This window comes from Hylobates moloch, unplaced genomic scaffold (genome assembly GCF_009828535.3).
Source record: "Hylobates moloch isolate HMO894 unplaced genomic scaffold, HMol_V3 SCAFFOLD_21, whole genome shotgun sequence".
NCBI classification, from domain to species: Eukaryota; Metazoa; Chordata; class Mammalia; order Primates; family Hylobatidae; genus Hylobates; species Hylobates moloch.
In genome coordinates, this window is record NW_026652296.1 from 24,121,880 (window position 1) to 24,139,379 (window position 17,500).

Below are 17,500 nucleotides of genomic sequence, written 5' to 3' on the forward strand. Positions count from 1 at the left end.
AGGCCAAGGTGTGTGGATCACCTGAGGTCAGGAGTTTGAGACCAGCTTGGCCAACATGGCGAAACCCCATCTCTACTAAAAATACAAAAAAATTAGCCGGGCATGGTGGTGGGTGCCTGTAATCCCAGCTACTCAGGAGGCTAAGGCTGGAGAATTGCTTGAACCTGGAGGTGGAGGTTGCAGTGAGCCTGTGCTCCAGCCTGGGTGACAGAGTGAGACTATGTCTCAAAAAAAAAAAAAAAATCCACATAATTACCGGGACTAAGGTCTCCTGGTCCCCATAGTCAATTCCAAAAGGGGGTGGATCAGGATGCAGCTATTGTTATCAAAGAGGAAGATGAAAAATGTTAGTCGGGGGAGAAAAAAAGAAGAAATTTGCCACTTTTCCAGGAAAGGTAAAGTTTTCCTGCAGGTCATGGTCGATTTGTGGGTCAAGAAATCAGTTTAGAGGCCAGGTGCAATGTCTCACATCTGTAATCCCAGCACATTGTGAGGCCAAGGCAGGAGGATCACTTGAGCCCAGGAGTTCAAAACCAGTCTGGGCAACAAAGGGAGACCCCCGTCTCTTAAAAAAAAAAAAAAAATTTTTTTTTTTTTTAAGTTAGCTAGGTGTGGTGGCATGCGCCTGTTGTCTAAGCTACTTGGGAGGCTGAGGCAGGAGGATCACTTAAGCCCAAGAAGTCGATGCTGCAGTGAGCTATGATCACACCACTGGACTCCAGCCTGGGTGACAGACCAAAGACCCTGTCTCTAAAGAATAAATAAATTAATTAATTGATCAACTACTGATGCCTGTACCCCACCTCCAGGGTTTCTGATCTCACTGGTCAGGGATGTGGCCTGCACACTGTAAAAGCTGCCCAGGTGATTCTGGTGGGTAGCCAGGGTCGGAACCCACTAATTTAGTGGGTCTGGACCGGTGCGTGTTTGTAGTGAAATTGAGCAGAGAACATGACCATGGTTGGGGTAAATATCGAGTCATAAAACTTTTGTTTCAGATTTTTTATAAGGTGTGTCCTGGGTCACGGTGTAAACTTTTATACTGTGGTTTGACACTGCAGTGACTCTAGGGGCCCAAGTGACGTCATAGAACAGTGGTTCTCAGACTTGAGTGTACAGGACTCATCAGGGGAACTTGTCGACACTGTAGACTCGTGGACCCCACTGCAGACCTAACTGAATCAGACTTTTGGGGGCAGAGGTCAGAAATCTGCTTCTTGGACAAGCTCTCTGGATGGTTCTACTGTTCTCTTGAGTTTGAAAACAGAGTTCCAAACTAGGGAACCCAGAATGAAGTAATAAGAGACAATGTATTTTACATTATGCTCTTGTCTTATATAATGGGAATTAGCCATGGACCGAGTGAGTGAGTGATGCCAGGATCAGCTTTTCATTGGCCCAAAGGCACCGATTCCACACGGGCTTCAAGCCTGTGTGTGGACCAAGGAGGAAGGCCTGGGGCCCTGAGCTACCAGGAACACTAATCAGAGTCCGAGGCGGGAAGACCCCATCTTCCCAAGTCCTTCTGGCATACCTGGCTATATGATAGGCCTCGGGACAGCCATGGCCAGACTCTAGTCAGGCCCCAAATCTTGGTCCGTGAAGGGGGCCTGGAAGCTTTGTGGAGGTCACAGGATTGTGCAGAGGTCAGCACAGGGTTGGGGACAGGCCCCAGCAGCAGCCCCTCTTGGCTGTCCTGCTGTATATCTGTTCTGTGTCAGGCACTATAAGGGAGACTGATGAGCAAGACGTGGTTCCTGCCCCCGTGGGGCTCACCTCTGTCCACTGTCCGTTGGGAAACACTTACTGAGCATCTCCTCTGAGTCAGGCCTGCTAAGTCATGGCTTTTGTCCTCAGGGTACAGAACAGTGGAGGGTGCAAGATTCAATCCCTAAAGCTTCTCAGAGGCCTCAGCAGAGAAGATTCAGGAGGGTCCTGCTAGGCCTACTTCCCACATGCAGCTCCTGATCTGATCCCTCATCCCCCACTCCCAGCATCATCACTGGAATACCTGACCCCAGAGGTCGTGGAGGTGATGTTGCCTAAGCCTGCTGGAGCTTTCTGAAATTAGGACCTTATACTTTGCCTTTCTTTCTGGTGAGTCCTCCCCTAGGCCCCACGTCCATCCACGGCTTCCACTGTCCCCTCTGGACCCTCTGCCCACCAGCCACTCTGTAAACATACTTTGTTCTTTCTACCAGTGCATCCTTACACATACCCCTCCCTCCGTCTGAAAAGCCCGCCCTCCGCTTCTCCTCGCGGCAAACTCACATTCATCCTTCGCTATTCTTTCCAATGGGACCTTCCCAGACTATCACCTACCCAGACTATCGCCTACCCAGACTATCGCCTACCCAGACTATCGCCTACCCAGACTATCGCCTACCCAGACTACGGCCTTCGCGGACTATCACCTTCCCATACTGTGTCAATTTTTGTTCTGAACTCCTATAGCATATTGAAAATACCTCTTCTGTAGCTATAATAGGTTTATTTCTTTTCTTTTTCTCTTTTTTTTTTTTTTTGAGATGGAGTCTTGCTCTGTCGCCCAGGCTAGAGTGCAGTGGCGGGATCTCGGCTCACTGCAAGCTCTGCCTCCTGGTTTCACGCCATTCTCCTGCCTCAGCCTCCCAAGTAGCTGGGACCACAGGCGCCTACCACCACACCCGGCTAATTTTTTATATTTTTAGTAGAGATGGGGTTTCACCATGTTAGCCAGGATGGTCTCGATCTCCTGACCTTGTGATCTGCCCGTCTCGGCCTCCCAAAGTGCTGGGATTACAGGCATGAGCCACCGTGCCCAGCCTTTTTTTTTTTTTTTTTTTAAGACAGGGTCACCCAAGCTGGAGTGGGGTGCCACTATCTTGGCTCACTGCAACCTCTGCCTCCCAGGCTCAAGCGATTCTCCCACTTCAGCCTCCTGAGTAGCTGGGACTACAGGTGTATGCTACCACACCTGGCTAATTTTTTTATTTTTTTATTTATTTTTATTTTTTATTTTATTTATTTTATTTTTTTATTATTTATTTATTTGCACACAAAACAAACATTTTCTAAAAGTACATACGAACAAAAAGATGCTTATCAAACATATTAGGAAGGTTGCACATGGGAAGACGGGAATAGAAATGGGGGGTGGGAATTAAAGAAAATAAATGAGAGAGAGACTTTGTATGGATCAATGATAATAACTCAATCCTCTATTTGACAAAGAAGAAGGAGAAGGAAGAGGAAGAAAAAGAAAGTGGGATGAAGGATCAGAAAGGGAGGAAAATAGAAAAAATTAGAGTATGACTCCAGGGTAGACCTGTTTTGTTGTCGCTTGGTTCGTTGGTTGGTTTGACAGTTGTATTTTTCATGTTTCGCCATGTTGGCCAGGCTGGTCTCGAGTTCCCAGCCTCAAGTGATCAACTCGCCTCAGCCTCCCGGAGTACTGGGACTACAGATGTGAGCCACCACATCCAGCCCCCACATTGCTTCTGGCCTCTGTGGTAGACCTCCCAGACGGGGCGGCCGGGCAGAGGCGCTCCCCACATCCCAGAAGGGGCGGCCAGGCAGAGGCGCTCCCCACCTCCCAGACGGGGTGGCCGGGCAGAGGTGTTCCTCACTTCCCAGACGGGGCGGCCGCGCAGAGGGGCTCCTCACTTCCCAGACGGGGCGGCCAGGCAGAGTCGCTCCTCACATCCCAGACGATGGGCGGCCGGGCAGAGTCGCTCCTCACATCCCAGACGATGGGCGGCCGGGCAGAGACGTTCCTCACTTCCTAGACGGGGCGGCGGCCGGGCAGAGGCTGCAATCCCAGCACCCTGGGAGGCCAAGGCAGGCGGCTGGGAGGCGGAGGCTGCAGCGAGCCAAGACCACGCCACCGCACTCCAGCCCGGGCAACACCGAGGACCGAATGAGCGAGCCTCTGTCTGCAGTCCCAGCAGCTCGGGAGGCCGAGGCGGGCAGAGCACTGGAGGTCGGGAGCTGGAGACCAGTGTGGCCGACGTGGCGAAACCGCGCCTCCACCCAAAGGAGAAAAACGAGGGAGGGGTGGTGGCGCGCCGCGGCCAGGGCAGGAGAATCATGGGAGCCCGATGCAGGGAGTGTGCAGCGAGCCGAGTTTACTGTAGCCTGGGCGAAAGGAGGGAGGGAGGGAAGGAGGAAGGGAGGGAGGAAGGAAGGAAGGAAGGAAGGAAGGAAGGAAGGAAGGAAGGAAGCAAGCAAGCAAGCAAGCAAGCAAGCAAGCTTTTTTTTTTGAGATGGAGTCTTGTTCTGTCATTGGGCTGGAGTGCAGTGGCACAATCTCGGCTCACTGCAACGTATGCCTCCTGGGTTCAAGCAATTCTCCTGCCTCAGCCTCCCGAGTAGCTAGGATTACAGGTGTGTGCCACCATGCCCAGCTAATTTTTGTATTTTTAATAGAGACAGGGTTTCAACATGTTGGCCAGGATGGTCTTGATCTCTTGACCTTGTGATCCACCTGCCTTGGCATCGTAAAGTGCTGGGATTACAGGCATGAACCACTGGGCCCAGCTGTATTTTTTTTTAAAGATGGGTTTTGCCATGTTGCCCTGGCTGGTCTTGAACTCCTGACCTCAAGTGATCCACCCACCTTGGCCTCCCAAAGCAAAGTGCTGAGATTACAGGCGTGAGCCACCACAGCTGGCTAAATTTATTTCCTAAAACAAAATCATGGCTGGGCACAGTGGCTCATGCCTGTAATTCCAGCACTTTGAGAGGCTGAGGCGGGGCGGAGGGGATCACCTGAGGTCAGAGTTTGAGACCAGCCTGGCTAACATGGTGAAACCCCGTCTCTATTAAAAATACAAAAAAATTAGGCATGGTGGCAGGTGCCTATAATCCCAGCTACTCAGGAGGCTGAGGCAGGAGAATTACTTGAAACCAGGAGGTGGAGGTTGCAGTGAGCTGAGATCATGCAATTGCACTCCAGCCTGGGCAACAAGAGCAAAACTCCAACTCAAAAAAAAAAAAAAAAAAAAAAAATCAGGGTACATGGTCTGATGAGAATAATACAGGAACTAAATACTTGAAATGAGGACCATTAAGGAAAATCTCAGCTGTGGATGTGCTGACAAGACAGCACTTATTTCCCCCGAGTGTGATGATTTCATACCTGTGTCTGGGCCCAGAGCAGAGTGTATGGCATGTAGTGGGTGCTCAGCAGATGTTTACTGAATAAATGAATGAGCAGGTGAGCACACCTATGCATGTTGAGAGGGGGAGAGAGGATGAAGAGCTGGGGGAGACTGCCCCCCAAACAGGAAGATTCAGGCTGTTTGTAGCATCAGTTCCAAGGACAGAACCAAAGTCACCTCCCCATCACCCCTAGTGACCTGCTGTCCCATCAGTCACCTGGACCTGTGTGCCCCACAGCACTCCATCTTCAGCTAAGGGCTGGCTCTGGGTGGGCCCTCTGTCCTCAGGGAAGAGTAGGTCTTAGTAAATGCTCAATATGTGTTTGCTGCAAATCACGCAATGATAGGCCTTCAAGAATCACTCCCAACACCATCTGTGCTCACAGACAGTAGGAGTGGAAATGGTGATGAGCTCTCCTTAAAACTGCTTGTAATCGTGGCTCTGTCCGAGTGTTTATCACAGAGACTCAGTCATTCATTCATTCAACAAATACTGTGTGCTGACTCTGTGCCAGGCACTGTTCAAAACACCAGAGATTCTGCAGTATGAAAAGCAAGATTCCTGCCCACAATCTAGTTGGCAAGGTGGACAGTAAACAAATAAGAAAAGAGTGTGAGAGTGATAAGTGCCAAGAGGAAATAAAGCAGCGTTCAGAGGACACAGAGTGCCAGGGCGTGAGCGTGAGCACAGGCCTCAGGGAGGGGTGTCCTCAGCAGGCGGCCAGGGAAGACAGGACAAGGGGAGTGGGGAGGTGGGAGTCAGGTCACACAGAGCCTTTCCAGGGAGAGGACTTGGGATCGATTTTAAGTGTGACAGGGAGGATTCTGAGTAGGGGAGTGAGACGACCTGACCCCTCCTGCCCGCTGTGAAGAGAGGATGCCGCGCAGGAAGCTGTAGCAGGCTCTGTCCAGGTGAGAAGTGGTTGGATCTTAGCTGTGTTCTGACCACACCCAGCAGGGCTTTCTGTTGGGCTGGATGTGAGGCTGAGAGAGAGGAAGCAATCAGGGATGGATAACTCCTGACCTCTTTATCCCTGAGACCACCAACCAGATCCCAAGTGTACCCTTTCTGATTCTAGTAACTGTGGTGACAGTGGCTGGGGTGGGTGGTTCAAGAACCACGCAAAAGTTATAAGGTCTTGGTCACTAGTTCAGCTGGGTTGGTTGGCCTTCTGGGCCTATTTTCAAATATTTAGCCCATTCCCAACCACAGAATTTTTTCAGGGTTACAGCACAGCTCAAGAAGAGACTCTTCTCAAAGGTACAGAATACAGGCCAGGCATGGTGGTGCACACCTATAGCCCCAGCTACTTGGGAGGCTGAGGCAACAGGACTCAAGCCCAGGAGTTTGAGGCCTGCCTGAGCAACATAGTGAAACTGTCTCTAAAAAAGAAAAAGAAAAAAAAATAAAGGTACAAAGGTCAAAGGGCTCCCAGTCAGGCAAAGAAAACAAAGAAAAGGAAGCAGAGACCCTACTGGGGTCAATATACTTCTCAAAACATATTGACTCTGGGTCACCTTGCTAAATTTACTTTTAGTTCTAGTAGCTTTTTGGCAGATTCCTTACAATTATCTACATATGATTGTATTATCTGTAAGTAAAGGCAGCTGTATTATTTTCCAATCTATATACTTTAAATTTATTTTTCTTGTCTTATTGCACTTGTTAGGACCTTTAGTACAACACTGAGTAGAAGTGGTAAGAACATTATTGCTTTGTTCCCAATCTTAGATGGAAAATAATCACTTTCCTATTAAGTATGCTGTCCATTTTTTTTTTTTTTTTTTTTTTTGAGATGTAATGTCACTCTGTCACCCAGGCTGGAGTGCAGTGGCCTGATCTCGGCTCACTGCAACCTCCGCCTCCTGGGTTCAAACAAAACTCTTGCCTCAGCCTCTGGAGTACCTGAGATTACAGGTACCCGCCATCATGCCCAGCTAATTTTTCTATTTTTGTAGAGATGGGGGTTTCACCATGTTGGCCAGGCTGGTCTTGAACTCCTGGCCTCAGGTGATCCGCAAGCCTTGGCCTCCCAAAGTGTTGGGATTACAGGTGTGAGCCACTGCACCTGGCCTTAGTTGTAGATTTTTCACAGATGCTTTGTATCAGGTACCTTTCTGTGGTAGGCAGAATAACCATCCCCCCAACAATGTTCAGGTCCTGATCTGCAGCACCTATGAGTATGTTACCTTACGTTGCAAAAAGAGTTTGCAGATGTGATTAGGGATTTTGAGGTGAGAAGAGTATTTTGGATTGTCCAGATGGACCCAATATAATCACCAGGATGCTTATGAGAGGGAGGCAGGAGGGTGAGAGTTAGAGACAGGAAGATGCTACTGGCTGTGAAGACTGAGGAAGGGGCCATGAGCAGAGGGATGCATGTGGCTTCTAGAAACTGGAAAGAAAAGGGAATGGATTTCTTCTCTAGAGTCTGCAAAAGGAACATTGCCCTGCTGACACCTTGATTTTTGTCCAGTGAAACTCATTTCAGACTTCTAACCTCCAGAACTGTAAAAGAATAATTTGTGTTATTTTAAGCTGCAGAATTGATGGTAATTTGTTACACCAGCAATAGGAAACTAACATATTCTACTCATCGTTTTCTGCTTTTTTTTTTTTTAATCATGAAGGGTCTTGAATTTTGTCAAATGATTTTTCTGCATTTTTGCAGGTGATCGTGGTTTTTCTTTTTTTTTTTTTTTTTTTTGAAATCAAGTCTTGCTCTGTCACCCAGGCTAGAGTGCAGTGGCACGATCTTGGCTCACTGCCACTTCCACCATGGGTTGGCCAGGCTGGTCTTGAACTCCTGGCCTCAGGTGATCTGCCTGCCTCGGCCTCCCAAAGCCCTGGGATTACACGTGTGAGCCACCGCACCCAGCCAATGTTCAGTTATTGATTGATTGAGACAGGGTCTTGCTCTGTTGGCTAGGCTGGAGTGTAGTGGCACAGTCATGGCTCACTGCAGCCTCAATGTCACAGGCTCAAACGATTCTCCTGCCTCAGCCTCTGGAGTAGCTGGGACCACAGGCATGTACCACCATGCCTGGCTAATTTTAAATTTTTTTGTAGAGAAAGACACCATGTTACCCAGGCTTGTCTCAAATTCCTGGCTGGGCTTAAGTGATTCTCCCACCTCCACCTCAGGTGATCTGCCCATCTCAGCCTCCCAAAGTGCTAGGATTACAGGTGTGAGCCACCATGACCAGCCTTCCCCCCCCCCCCCCCCCCCCGAGTCTCACTCCATTGCCCAAGCTGGAGTGCAACGGCATGATCTCAGCTTACAGCAACCTCCACCTCACAGGTTCAAGCCATTCTCTTGCTTCAGCCTCCCGAGTAGCTAGAATTACTGGCGCCAAGCCTGGCTAATTTTTTTGTATTTTTTGTAGAGATGGGGTTTCACCATGTTAGCCAGGCTCATCTCAAACTCCTGACCTCAAATGATCCGCCCACCTCAACCTCCCAAAGTGTTGGGATTACAGGCGTGAGCCACCATACCTGGCTTCTAGATACTTTTTTCTTTTTTTTCTTTTTTTTTTTTTGAGATGGAGTTCGCTCTTGTTCCCTAGTCTGTAGTGAAATGGTACAATCTCGGCTCACTGCAATCTCCACCTCCTGGGTTCAAGCAATTCTCCTGCCTCAGCCTCTCAAGTAGCTGGGATTTACAGGCATGTGCCACCATACCTAGCTAATTTTATACTTTTAGTACAGACGGGGTTTCACCTTGTTGGTCAGGCTGGTCTTGAACTCCTGACCTCAGGTGATCCAACAGCCTCTGCCTCCCAAAGTGCTGGGATTACAGGCTTGAGCCACTGCACCCAGCCTAGATACCTTTTCCTTATTAATTTCTAATTTAATTCCATTGTGGCCAGACAACATATTTTTAATGATTTCAATCCTTTTAAATTTGTTGGCCAGGCGCGGTGGCTCACAGCTGTAATCCCAGCACTTTGAGAGGCCAAGGTGGGCAGATCACGAGGTCAGGAGTTCAAGACCAACCTGGCCAACATAGTGAAACCCCGTCTCTACTAAAATAAAAAAAAAAAATAGCCGGGCATGGTGGCACGTGCCTGTAGTCCCAGCTACTTTGGAGGCTGAGGCAGGAGAATCACTTGAACCTGGGAGGCGGAGGTTGTGGTGAGTCAAGATTGTGCCACTGACTCCAGTCTTGTTTTTGAATTCTATTGTCTGATATTAATATCCCACTAATATTCTCCCATTAATAAGCCATTATAGCTTACTTATGGTTGTCTGCATGATATATCTTTTTTCCATCTTTTTACTTTTAGCCTTTTTTTTTTTTTTTTTTAGACGGAGTCTTGCTCTGTCACTCAGGCTGGAGTGCAGTGGCGCGATCTCGGCTCACTGCAACCTCCGCCTCCTGGGTTCACGCCATTCTCCTGCCTCAGCCTCCTGAGTAGCTGGGACTACAGGCACCCGCCACCACGCCCAGCTAATTTTTTATATTTTTAGTAGAGACGGGGTTTCACCGTGTTAGCCAGGCTGGTCTCGATCTCCTGACCTTCTCCCGCCTTGGCCTCCCAAAGTGCTGGGATTACAGGCGTGAGCCACCACGCCCGGCCCATTAACCTTTGTTTTAATTTTTTTTTGAGACAGGGTCTCACTCTGTCATCCAAGCAAGCTTTGCCTCCCGGGCTCAAGCGATCCCCCTGCCTCAGCCTTCTGAGTAGCTGGGACTACAGGCGTGAGCCACTCTACCCAGCCTTGTTTATTTATTTTTTTTAATTGAGATGGAGTCTCGCTCTATTGCCCAGGCTGTAGTGCAGTGGTGCAATCTCGGCTCACTGCAACCTTTGTCTCCTGGGTTCAAGTGATTCTCCTGCCTCAGCCTTCCAAGTAGCTGGGACTACAGGCGTGCATCACCACACCCAGATAACTTTGGTATTTTTAGTAGAGATGGGGTTTCACCACGTTGGCCAGGCTGGTCTCGAACTGGGATTACAGGCATGAGCCACTGCCCCCAGCCTGTTTTAATATTTTAAATGTGCTTATATGGCCAGGCACGGTGGCTCAGGCCTGTAATCCCAGCTACTCAGGAGGCTGAGGCAAGAGGACTGCTTGAGCCCAGGAGCTGTAATCATGCCACTGCACGCCATCTGGGCAACACAGCGAGAGCATGGCTCTAAAAATAAAATCTGGGTGGGCACAGTGGCTCATGCCTGTAATCCCAGCACTTTGGGAGGCCGAGGCGGGCGGATCACAAGGTCAGGAGTTTGAGACCAGCCTGGCAAATACGGTGAAACCTTGTCTCTACCAAAAATACAAAAAATTAGCCAGGCATGGTGGCAGGCGCCTGCAGTCCCAGCTACTCGGGAGGCTGAGGCAGGAGAATCACTTCAACCCGGGAGGCGGAGGTTGCAGTGAGCCGAGATTGCACCACTGCACTCCAGCCTGGGCGAGAGAGGGAGACTCTGTCTCCAAAAAAAAAAAAGAAAAGAAAAAAAATTAAAATCAAATAAAAAATGAATAAATGAAACATGCAAAACTGGCGAAACTGTCGCATTCATCAGTGTATGTAATGTATACATGTAGGTTGAGGAGCACTAATAAAACTGATATCCATGTGCCCACTTGCCAGCTGAAATTACCTAACAAGCCCTTTGTAGCCCCCTCTCATGCTTCACTGTGTTATTCAGCTGCTTTTCTTCAGAACTTTGCCGTGCGTGCCTGTGCAACATATAATGTCATGTTGGCTATCTTTGAACTTTAAATAGAATCAGGCTGAATGTATGCTCTGTAATGTTTTTCTGCTTAATTTCCAAGATTTCCTTATGCCTATATGTAGCAGTTATTTTTACTGCTGTATAGCACTACACTCTATAATCCACAATTTATTCTACTCTTGAGCACAAATGGGCTCTTTGCCATTTTTGACTTTTACAAACAATGCCACTGTGCATATCGCTTGTGTGCTTCTGAGGTATTGTGCCTGGGTAGAACTGCTGGGTTGTAAGGTACGTGCATGTTCAGCTTATTTAGTTAATTCCAAACTGTTTCCAAGGTGGCTCGTACTAATTTCTCTTCCACCAGCAGGGTGGGAGGTCCTACTTCTCCACTTCCTTGCCAGCATCTTCTTGACAGTGTTTTTGCATCCTGACGTATCTGCCACCTGAGTCTTTGTAAGAACAGCCAATGCTGAATTGTTCATTCACACGGTGCCAGACCCTGTACTAAAGGCTCTGTGATTTGATTTCACCCTCACAAGACCCCCATCTATTATGAACGTATTATTGATGACCAAGAGAGCAAATCTTTGTCCTGCTTCTGCCCCAGACACTTCCCTTCTGCCAGGGCCCCATGGCCACGTTGCCTATCTTCGTTTCCCAGCCTGGGTGGGGCCGAGTCCCAGCAGGGCCTCAGTGCCACCCCTGGACCCCTTTCTCCTCAGGCTCTTACTCTCTGTCAGTCCGCCTCAGCCGCCCTGCATCCTGGGACCGGATCCGACACTACAGGATCCACCGCCTTGACAATGGTTGGCTGTACATCTCACCACGCCTCACCTTCCCCTCACTCCAGGCCCTGGTGGACCATTACTCTGGTATGGCCTTTCCCTGTCTCCAGGAGTAGGCTGGGATAGTCTGCGGGGAGGAGCAGGCAGTGGTGCCCTTGGATATTTTACCTGCTATGGAGTATTCAGACAGACAGAAGAGCAGCCTCCCCTATTTTCACGCCAGTCCCTATGCCAAGAAATGCAGGCTGGGAGCCCTGTCTTCACCTCGTGCCCTGGCAGAAAAGCCACAGACCTCCTGTGTAGGCTCAGGTCAGTACCTTGCCTACCACTCTGGTTCCGATTCATAGCCCCTGGCGGCAGGCAGAGTTCTCTCCACAGGAACCAGGCCCAGAGCTGCTGCTGTGTGGGATTCAATGCTGACTCTCCTTAGTACTTCCTGGTGCCTGTCCTTCAACAGACACTGGAAGATGCAGTCACTGGGCACAGCGTCAGGGGGCAGAGAGGGAAGAGCACTCTTGTGAAAACTCATTAGGGGTTTTCTACAGGTCACTCCATGTGGAAGTAGACAGTGAGTAGAAGTGGACTGTACACTGAGCATTCCTTAGCTTTCTTCTTCCTGAAGCAATTTCCTAACCAGAAACTTGAGCTCAAGAGGTCCATGAACTCACCCTAAATCATACAGTGATTGTCTCCCAAAAGTTAGCCCAGAAAGACCTTTGACTACATCTGTCTCCATGAAACCAATAGCTTGGGGCTCATGTCCTGTCACTCTTTGGTAACCATGCCCCCTCCTGCCAAGTGCGGAGGGCTGTCAGGGTGAGGGCTGTTGGGGAGAAGTAGGGTGGAGTCAGCCATGTCAGGGATGGAGGTCTCTTCCTCAGAGCTGGCGGATGACATCTGCTGCCTCCTCAAGGAGCCCTGTGTCCTGCAGAGGGCTGGCCCGCTCCCTGGCAAGGATATACCCCTACCTGTGACTGTGCAGAGGACACCACTCAACTGGAAAGAGCTGGACAGGTAAAGTCGGGGACTCCTGGAAACATGAAAGCAGGACCAAGAGTTAGAAGGACCCACCCCTGGGAACCCACAACCCGGAATGTACCTGTCACACTCAGGGATACCTGGCAGCTGGAGCCAGAGTGCACTGACTCAACTCCTGGAGCATGGCCCAGGCTTGGCAGGTGGGGCTGGGGAAGCTGATCTGATAGGGAACAGGGGAGCCCCGTGAGGTCCTCAGCAGGAGTGAGGGCTTTTGAGAACAGTGCAGTTTTATGTGTAGTGAGTACAGGGAGGAGGAAGAGGCTTCTTGACCCAATTATCTTCCTTTGTCCACAGCTCCCTCCTGTTTTCTGAAGCTGCCACAGGGGAGGAGTCTCTTCTCAGTGAGGGTCTCCGGGAGTCCCTTAGCTCCTACATCAGCCTGAATGACGAGGCTGTCTCTTTGGATGATGCCTAGGCCCAAAGGAGAGGCCAAAAGGGAAACCAAGGCTGCACACCTAGAACCCCAATTCAGCCTCCTGAGCATCCCAGAGGCAAGGCTGTGCACTCAGGGAAGGAGGGTGGGACACAGAGGTGCATCCAGGGTCCCACCTGTACCCTTGCTCTTTCCTCTCTTAGCCCTTAGAAGTCACCTATTTCCTCCCAGTGCCATGATCCCACCTTCAACCTCTAGTCCGAGTGCAGAGAAGGTGGGACCAGGGCCAGGGTTCCAAAGAGAATAAGCCTCCTGGGGGTCTGACCTAGTTAGTTCTTGAGTTTGGGGTTTCCAGTACCATCTGGATGCCCTGCCTGTTGAGCCCCATTCTACATCCCCACCGTTAACCAGGCCCTACCCACAAGGTAGAAACGACCCCTAGAGTCAACGAGAAAGTCATTTTCAGAAAATTTACAAGTCTCGTTGAGACCACCACCATACCTCAGAAGGTAGGACTGTGGCCTAGAAGGGAAAGGAAAGCTGAGATGATGTCTTACCGTAGCAGCAGATCTTGGATGGTCCAGCCTCTACGTGACCTCCACAGCAAAGAGAAAGACTTTGGACAGTCTAGGTCCTCAAATGTCCCCCATTGAAGACAACAGCCCTAGCTCTTTTTTTTTTTTTTGAGATGGAGTCTTGCCCTGTTGCCCAGGCTGGAGTGCAATGGCACGATCTCAGCTCACTGCAACCTCCATCTCCTGGATTCAAACAATTCTCCTGCCTCAGCCTCCAGAGTAGCTGGGATTACAGGCACACACCACCATGCCTGGCTAATTTTTTTTTTTTTTTTTTTTCTTTGAGACGGAGTCTTGCTCTGTCGCCCAGGCTGGAGCGCAGTGGTGCAATCTTGGTTCACTGCAAGCTCCGCCTCCTGGGTTCACGCCATTCTCCTGCCTCAGCCTCTTCGAGTAGCTGGGACTACAGGCACCAGCCATCACGCCCGGCTAATTTTTTTTTTTGTATTTTTAGTAGAGACGGGGTTTCACCGTGGTCTCGATCTCCTGACCTCGTGATCCGCCCGCCTCGGCCTCCCAAAGTGCTGGGATTACAAGCGTGAGCCACCGCACCCAGCGCATTTTTTTGTATTTCTAGTAGAGATGGGGGTTTCACCACGTTGGCCAGGCTGGTTTCGAACTCCTGACCTCAGGTGATCCACCCACCCTGGCCTCCCAAAGTGTTGGGATTACAGGTGTGAGCCACGGCACCCAGCCTAGCTCTCAGATCTCTACTTCATTTTGTGGCTTACCATTCCCTAGCACACTGGCCTTGCCATCTTGTGGCCAAATACAAAATAACACCTCTTAAGTCTAGCACACTGCAGTGAGGCCAGGCACCTCAGTGCTGGGCAGGGGCATCAGAAGGTGCTAAGCCCTCTCTCTACAATGCCAAGACGGAGACCACAGCCTACACCAAATCCAGCCCTTGATTTCCCTGCTGCCCCCATAAAGAGAGGTCTGCTGGATCTGCTAAGGGAGCAGGGAGAGGAAGAAAGAGGGATGGGGTGGGAGGCACCACCTCCAGTGCTCCTACTGGTTCCCAAGCTACAGGTGGGGTGGAAAAGGCTTTATCAGGTATCATCAACAGGTTCTCAATTAAAGAAGATTTGATTTATTCAAGTATGTGAAAACATTCTACAATGGAAACTGTTATTAGATGCTGCCTGTACTGTGCGATGGACCACGCACATACAGCCATGCTGTTTCAGAAGACTTGAAATGCCACTGATTGATTGATAGTTTAAAAACTGTACACCTGATGGAGAATCGAGGAAGACAATTTAATGTTTCATCTGAATCCAGAGGTGCATCAAATTAAATGACAGCTCCACTTGGCAAACAGCTGTTACTTGATGGTATCCAACAAGAAATGGTTGGTGATGGATAAATTCAGAAATGCTTCCCCAAAGGTGGGTGGTTTTTAAAAAGTTTCAGGTCACAACCCTTGCAGAAAACACTGATGCCCAACACACTGATTTGCGGTCCAGGAAACATGGGTCTTCCAAGTTCCAAGGGGCTGGGGTTCCCCAACGATCAAGTTCCTGTGCTGTAATCAAGAGGGTCCTTTGGACTGGATAGAGAGCAGTTGGGAGCTGTACACCATCAGTCATAATGGATGGCAGTGTAAAAGATGATCCAAATGACCTAGTGAGGAGACAAGCACTGTTCATAGGTCACCTGGCTTAACACAGGCTGATTCCACAAAACAAAAATGCCAGATGAGAATGTAAACACGGGCACTCTCCAGGGGCTATCCATTGCACAATCTGCTTGGGGGGTCTAAATTATTTCACTGAAATCACGCTGTCACTAACAGAACCCAGGACTGCCCTCCTGCACTTGCAAAGGAACTCCTGATAAGCTCCTCCCCTACCAAATGGCAACCCCAGGCCCAGGGAATTGAGATACAGATGTGGAAATGATTCAAGTAAAGCATACTACACTGCTAGCAGGTGCTGCGACTACCAATGTGAAAATACCATCATAACTTGTCAGCTGCATATCAAAGCAGGGATTCTCAAACCTTGGCTACCCATTGTAATCTCTTGGTTCTTTTAAAAAAACATATAGATGCCCCAGCACTACCTCTCAAGAGATTTTATTGTTGGGTTAGAGTCTGCACACACAAGGTTTTGTGTGGTTTTTTTTTTTTTTTTTTTTTTGAGTCCTGCTGGGACTCAACAGGTGCACACCACCACTCCTAGCTTTTTTTTTTTTTTTTTCCCTATAGAGATGGGTTTCACCATATTGCCCAAGCTGGTCTCAAACTCCTGGACTCAAGCAGTCTGCCTGCCTCAGCCTCCTAAAGTGCTGTAATTACAGGCATGAGCCACCATGCCAGGCCATGAGTATAATTTTAAAAAAAACGGACCAGGTGCAGTGGCTCACACCTGTAATCCCACTACTCTGGGAGGAGGAAGCAGGTGGATCATCTGAGGTCAAGAGTTCCAAGACCAGCCTGGCCAACATGATGAAACCTCATTTCTACTAAATATACAAAAAATATCCGGACATGGTGGCTCACACCTATAGTCCCAACTACTCGGGAGGCTGAGGTGAGAGGATCACTTGAGCACAGGAGGCAGAGGCTGCAGTGAGCCAAGACTGCGCCACTGCACTACAGCCTGGGTGCAAAGGTGAGCCCCTGTGTCAAAAAAATAAAATGTACAGTTGAGAGGTTTTCTGTATGGGAACAGCTGTGCAAACATCACCACTGATTCCAAAACATTACTCCAAAAAGAGCCTGTTTCCTTTATCAGCTACTCTCCCTCCCAGCCACTGGCAACCACTAATCTACTTTTTGCCTCTATAGATTTGCTCATTGTGGAGACTTTGCATATGGAATTACACAATACGTGGTCTTTTGTGTCTGGATTCTTCCACTTAGTATGATGTTTTAAGGTTCATCCATGTTATATAGCATGTATCAGTACTTCATTCCTTTTTTTTTTTTGAGACGGAGTTTCGCTCTGTCACCCAGGCTAGAGTGGAGTGCAATGGCGCGATCTCGGCTCACTGCAAGCTCTGCCTCCCAGGTTCACACCAGTCTCCTGCCTCAGCCTCCCAAGTAGCTGGGACTACAGGCGCCCGCCACCACGCCCAGCTAATTTTTTTAAGCAGAGATGGAGTTTCACTGTGTTAGCCAGGATGGTCTCGATCTCCTGACCTTGTGATCTGCCCGCCTCGGCCTCCCAAAGTGCTGGGATTACAGGCCTGAGCGACCAAGCCCAGCCACTTCATTCCTTTTTAAGGCCAAGTAACATTCTACTGTATGAATATATAGTATCTTATCCATTCATCAAGTGATGGTCATTTGGACTGTTTGTACTTTTTAGCTATTATGAAAAATATTTCCTAGTTTCTTTTTTGAGATGGAGTTTCCCTCTTGTTGCCCAGGCTAGAATGCGACGGCGCAATCTTGGCTCACTGCAACCTCCGTCTCCCGGGTTCAAGCGATTCTCATGCCCTGGCCTCTGAAGTAGCTGGGATTACAGGCGCCCGCCACTACACCCAACTAATTTTTTGTATTTTTAGTAGAGATGGGATTTCACCATGTTGGCCAGGCTGGTCTTGAACTCCTGACCTCAGGTGATCCTCCTGCCTTGCCCTCCCAAAATGCTGGGATTACAGGCGTGAGCCACCATGCTCAGCCCTCCTAGTTTTTAATATCTAGCCAGGGTTGAGAATTAGATGTAGAAACTGATGATGGGCCCTGGATTTACACATTACAGGGGACTGTACAGTATATCAGACCACATCTTCTGGGATGTGGCTCAACACAGGCCATGGCCCTGAGCCTCAGAAGCCTTTAGAAAAATAGCACCCTGCTCACATAGTGTAACTCAATCAGTGGGGCCCCTCCTGTGAATGACACCTCATGAAATGAACAGTACCTGTTGTAAAACTATCAGCTACACATAC

At 49.3% G+C, this 17,500-nt stretch overlaps 2 protein-coding genes across 4 annotated transcripts in view; one reads left to right on the forward strand and one right to left on the reverse strand.

Annotated features, from left to right (window-relative positions):
• The window catches only part of SLA2 (Src like adaptor 2), a 31,749-nt gene extending 17,253 nt beyond the window's left edge, over positions 1 to 14,496 (forward strand). Inside the window, exons 5-7 of one of the 2 annotated variants that reach the window (XM_032141831.2) lie at positions 11,549 to 11,698; positions 12,493 to 12,625; positions 12,944 to 14,496. In XM_032141831.2, coding sequence (XP_031997722.1) covers positions 11,549 to 11,698; positions 12,493 to 12,625; positions 12,944 to 13,064 — 404 coding nt within the window. In that variant the 3' untranslated portion in view covers positions 13,065 to 14,496. The remainder of the gene's footprint in view (positions 1 to 11,548; positions 11,699 to 12,492; positions 12,626 to 12,943) is intronic. The other variant, XM_032141832.1, reaches the window with a different exon arrangement.
• Positions 14,497 to 14,667: 171 nt separating this feature from the next.
• Positions 14,668 to 17,500, reverse strand: part of RAB5IF (RAB5 interacting factor) — an 11,690-nt gene continuing 8,857 nt past the window's right edge. For both annotated transcript variants that reach the window (XM_032141838.2, XM_032141837.2), the window contains one exon: positions 14,668 to 15,223. In XM_032141838.2, the coding sequence (XP_031997729.1) occupies positions 15,010 to 15,223 (214 nt within the window). In that variant the 3' untranslated portion in view covers positions 14,668 to 15,009. The remainder of the gene's footprint in view (positions 15,224 to 17,500) is intronic.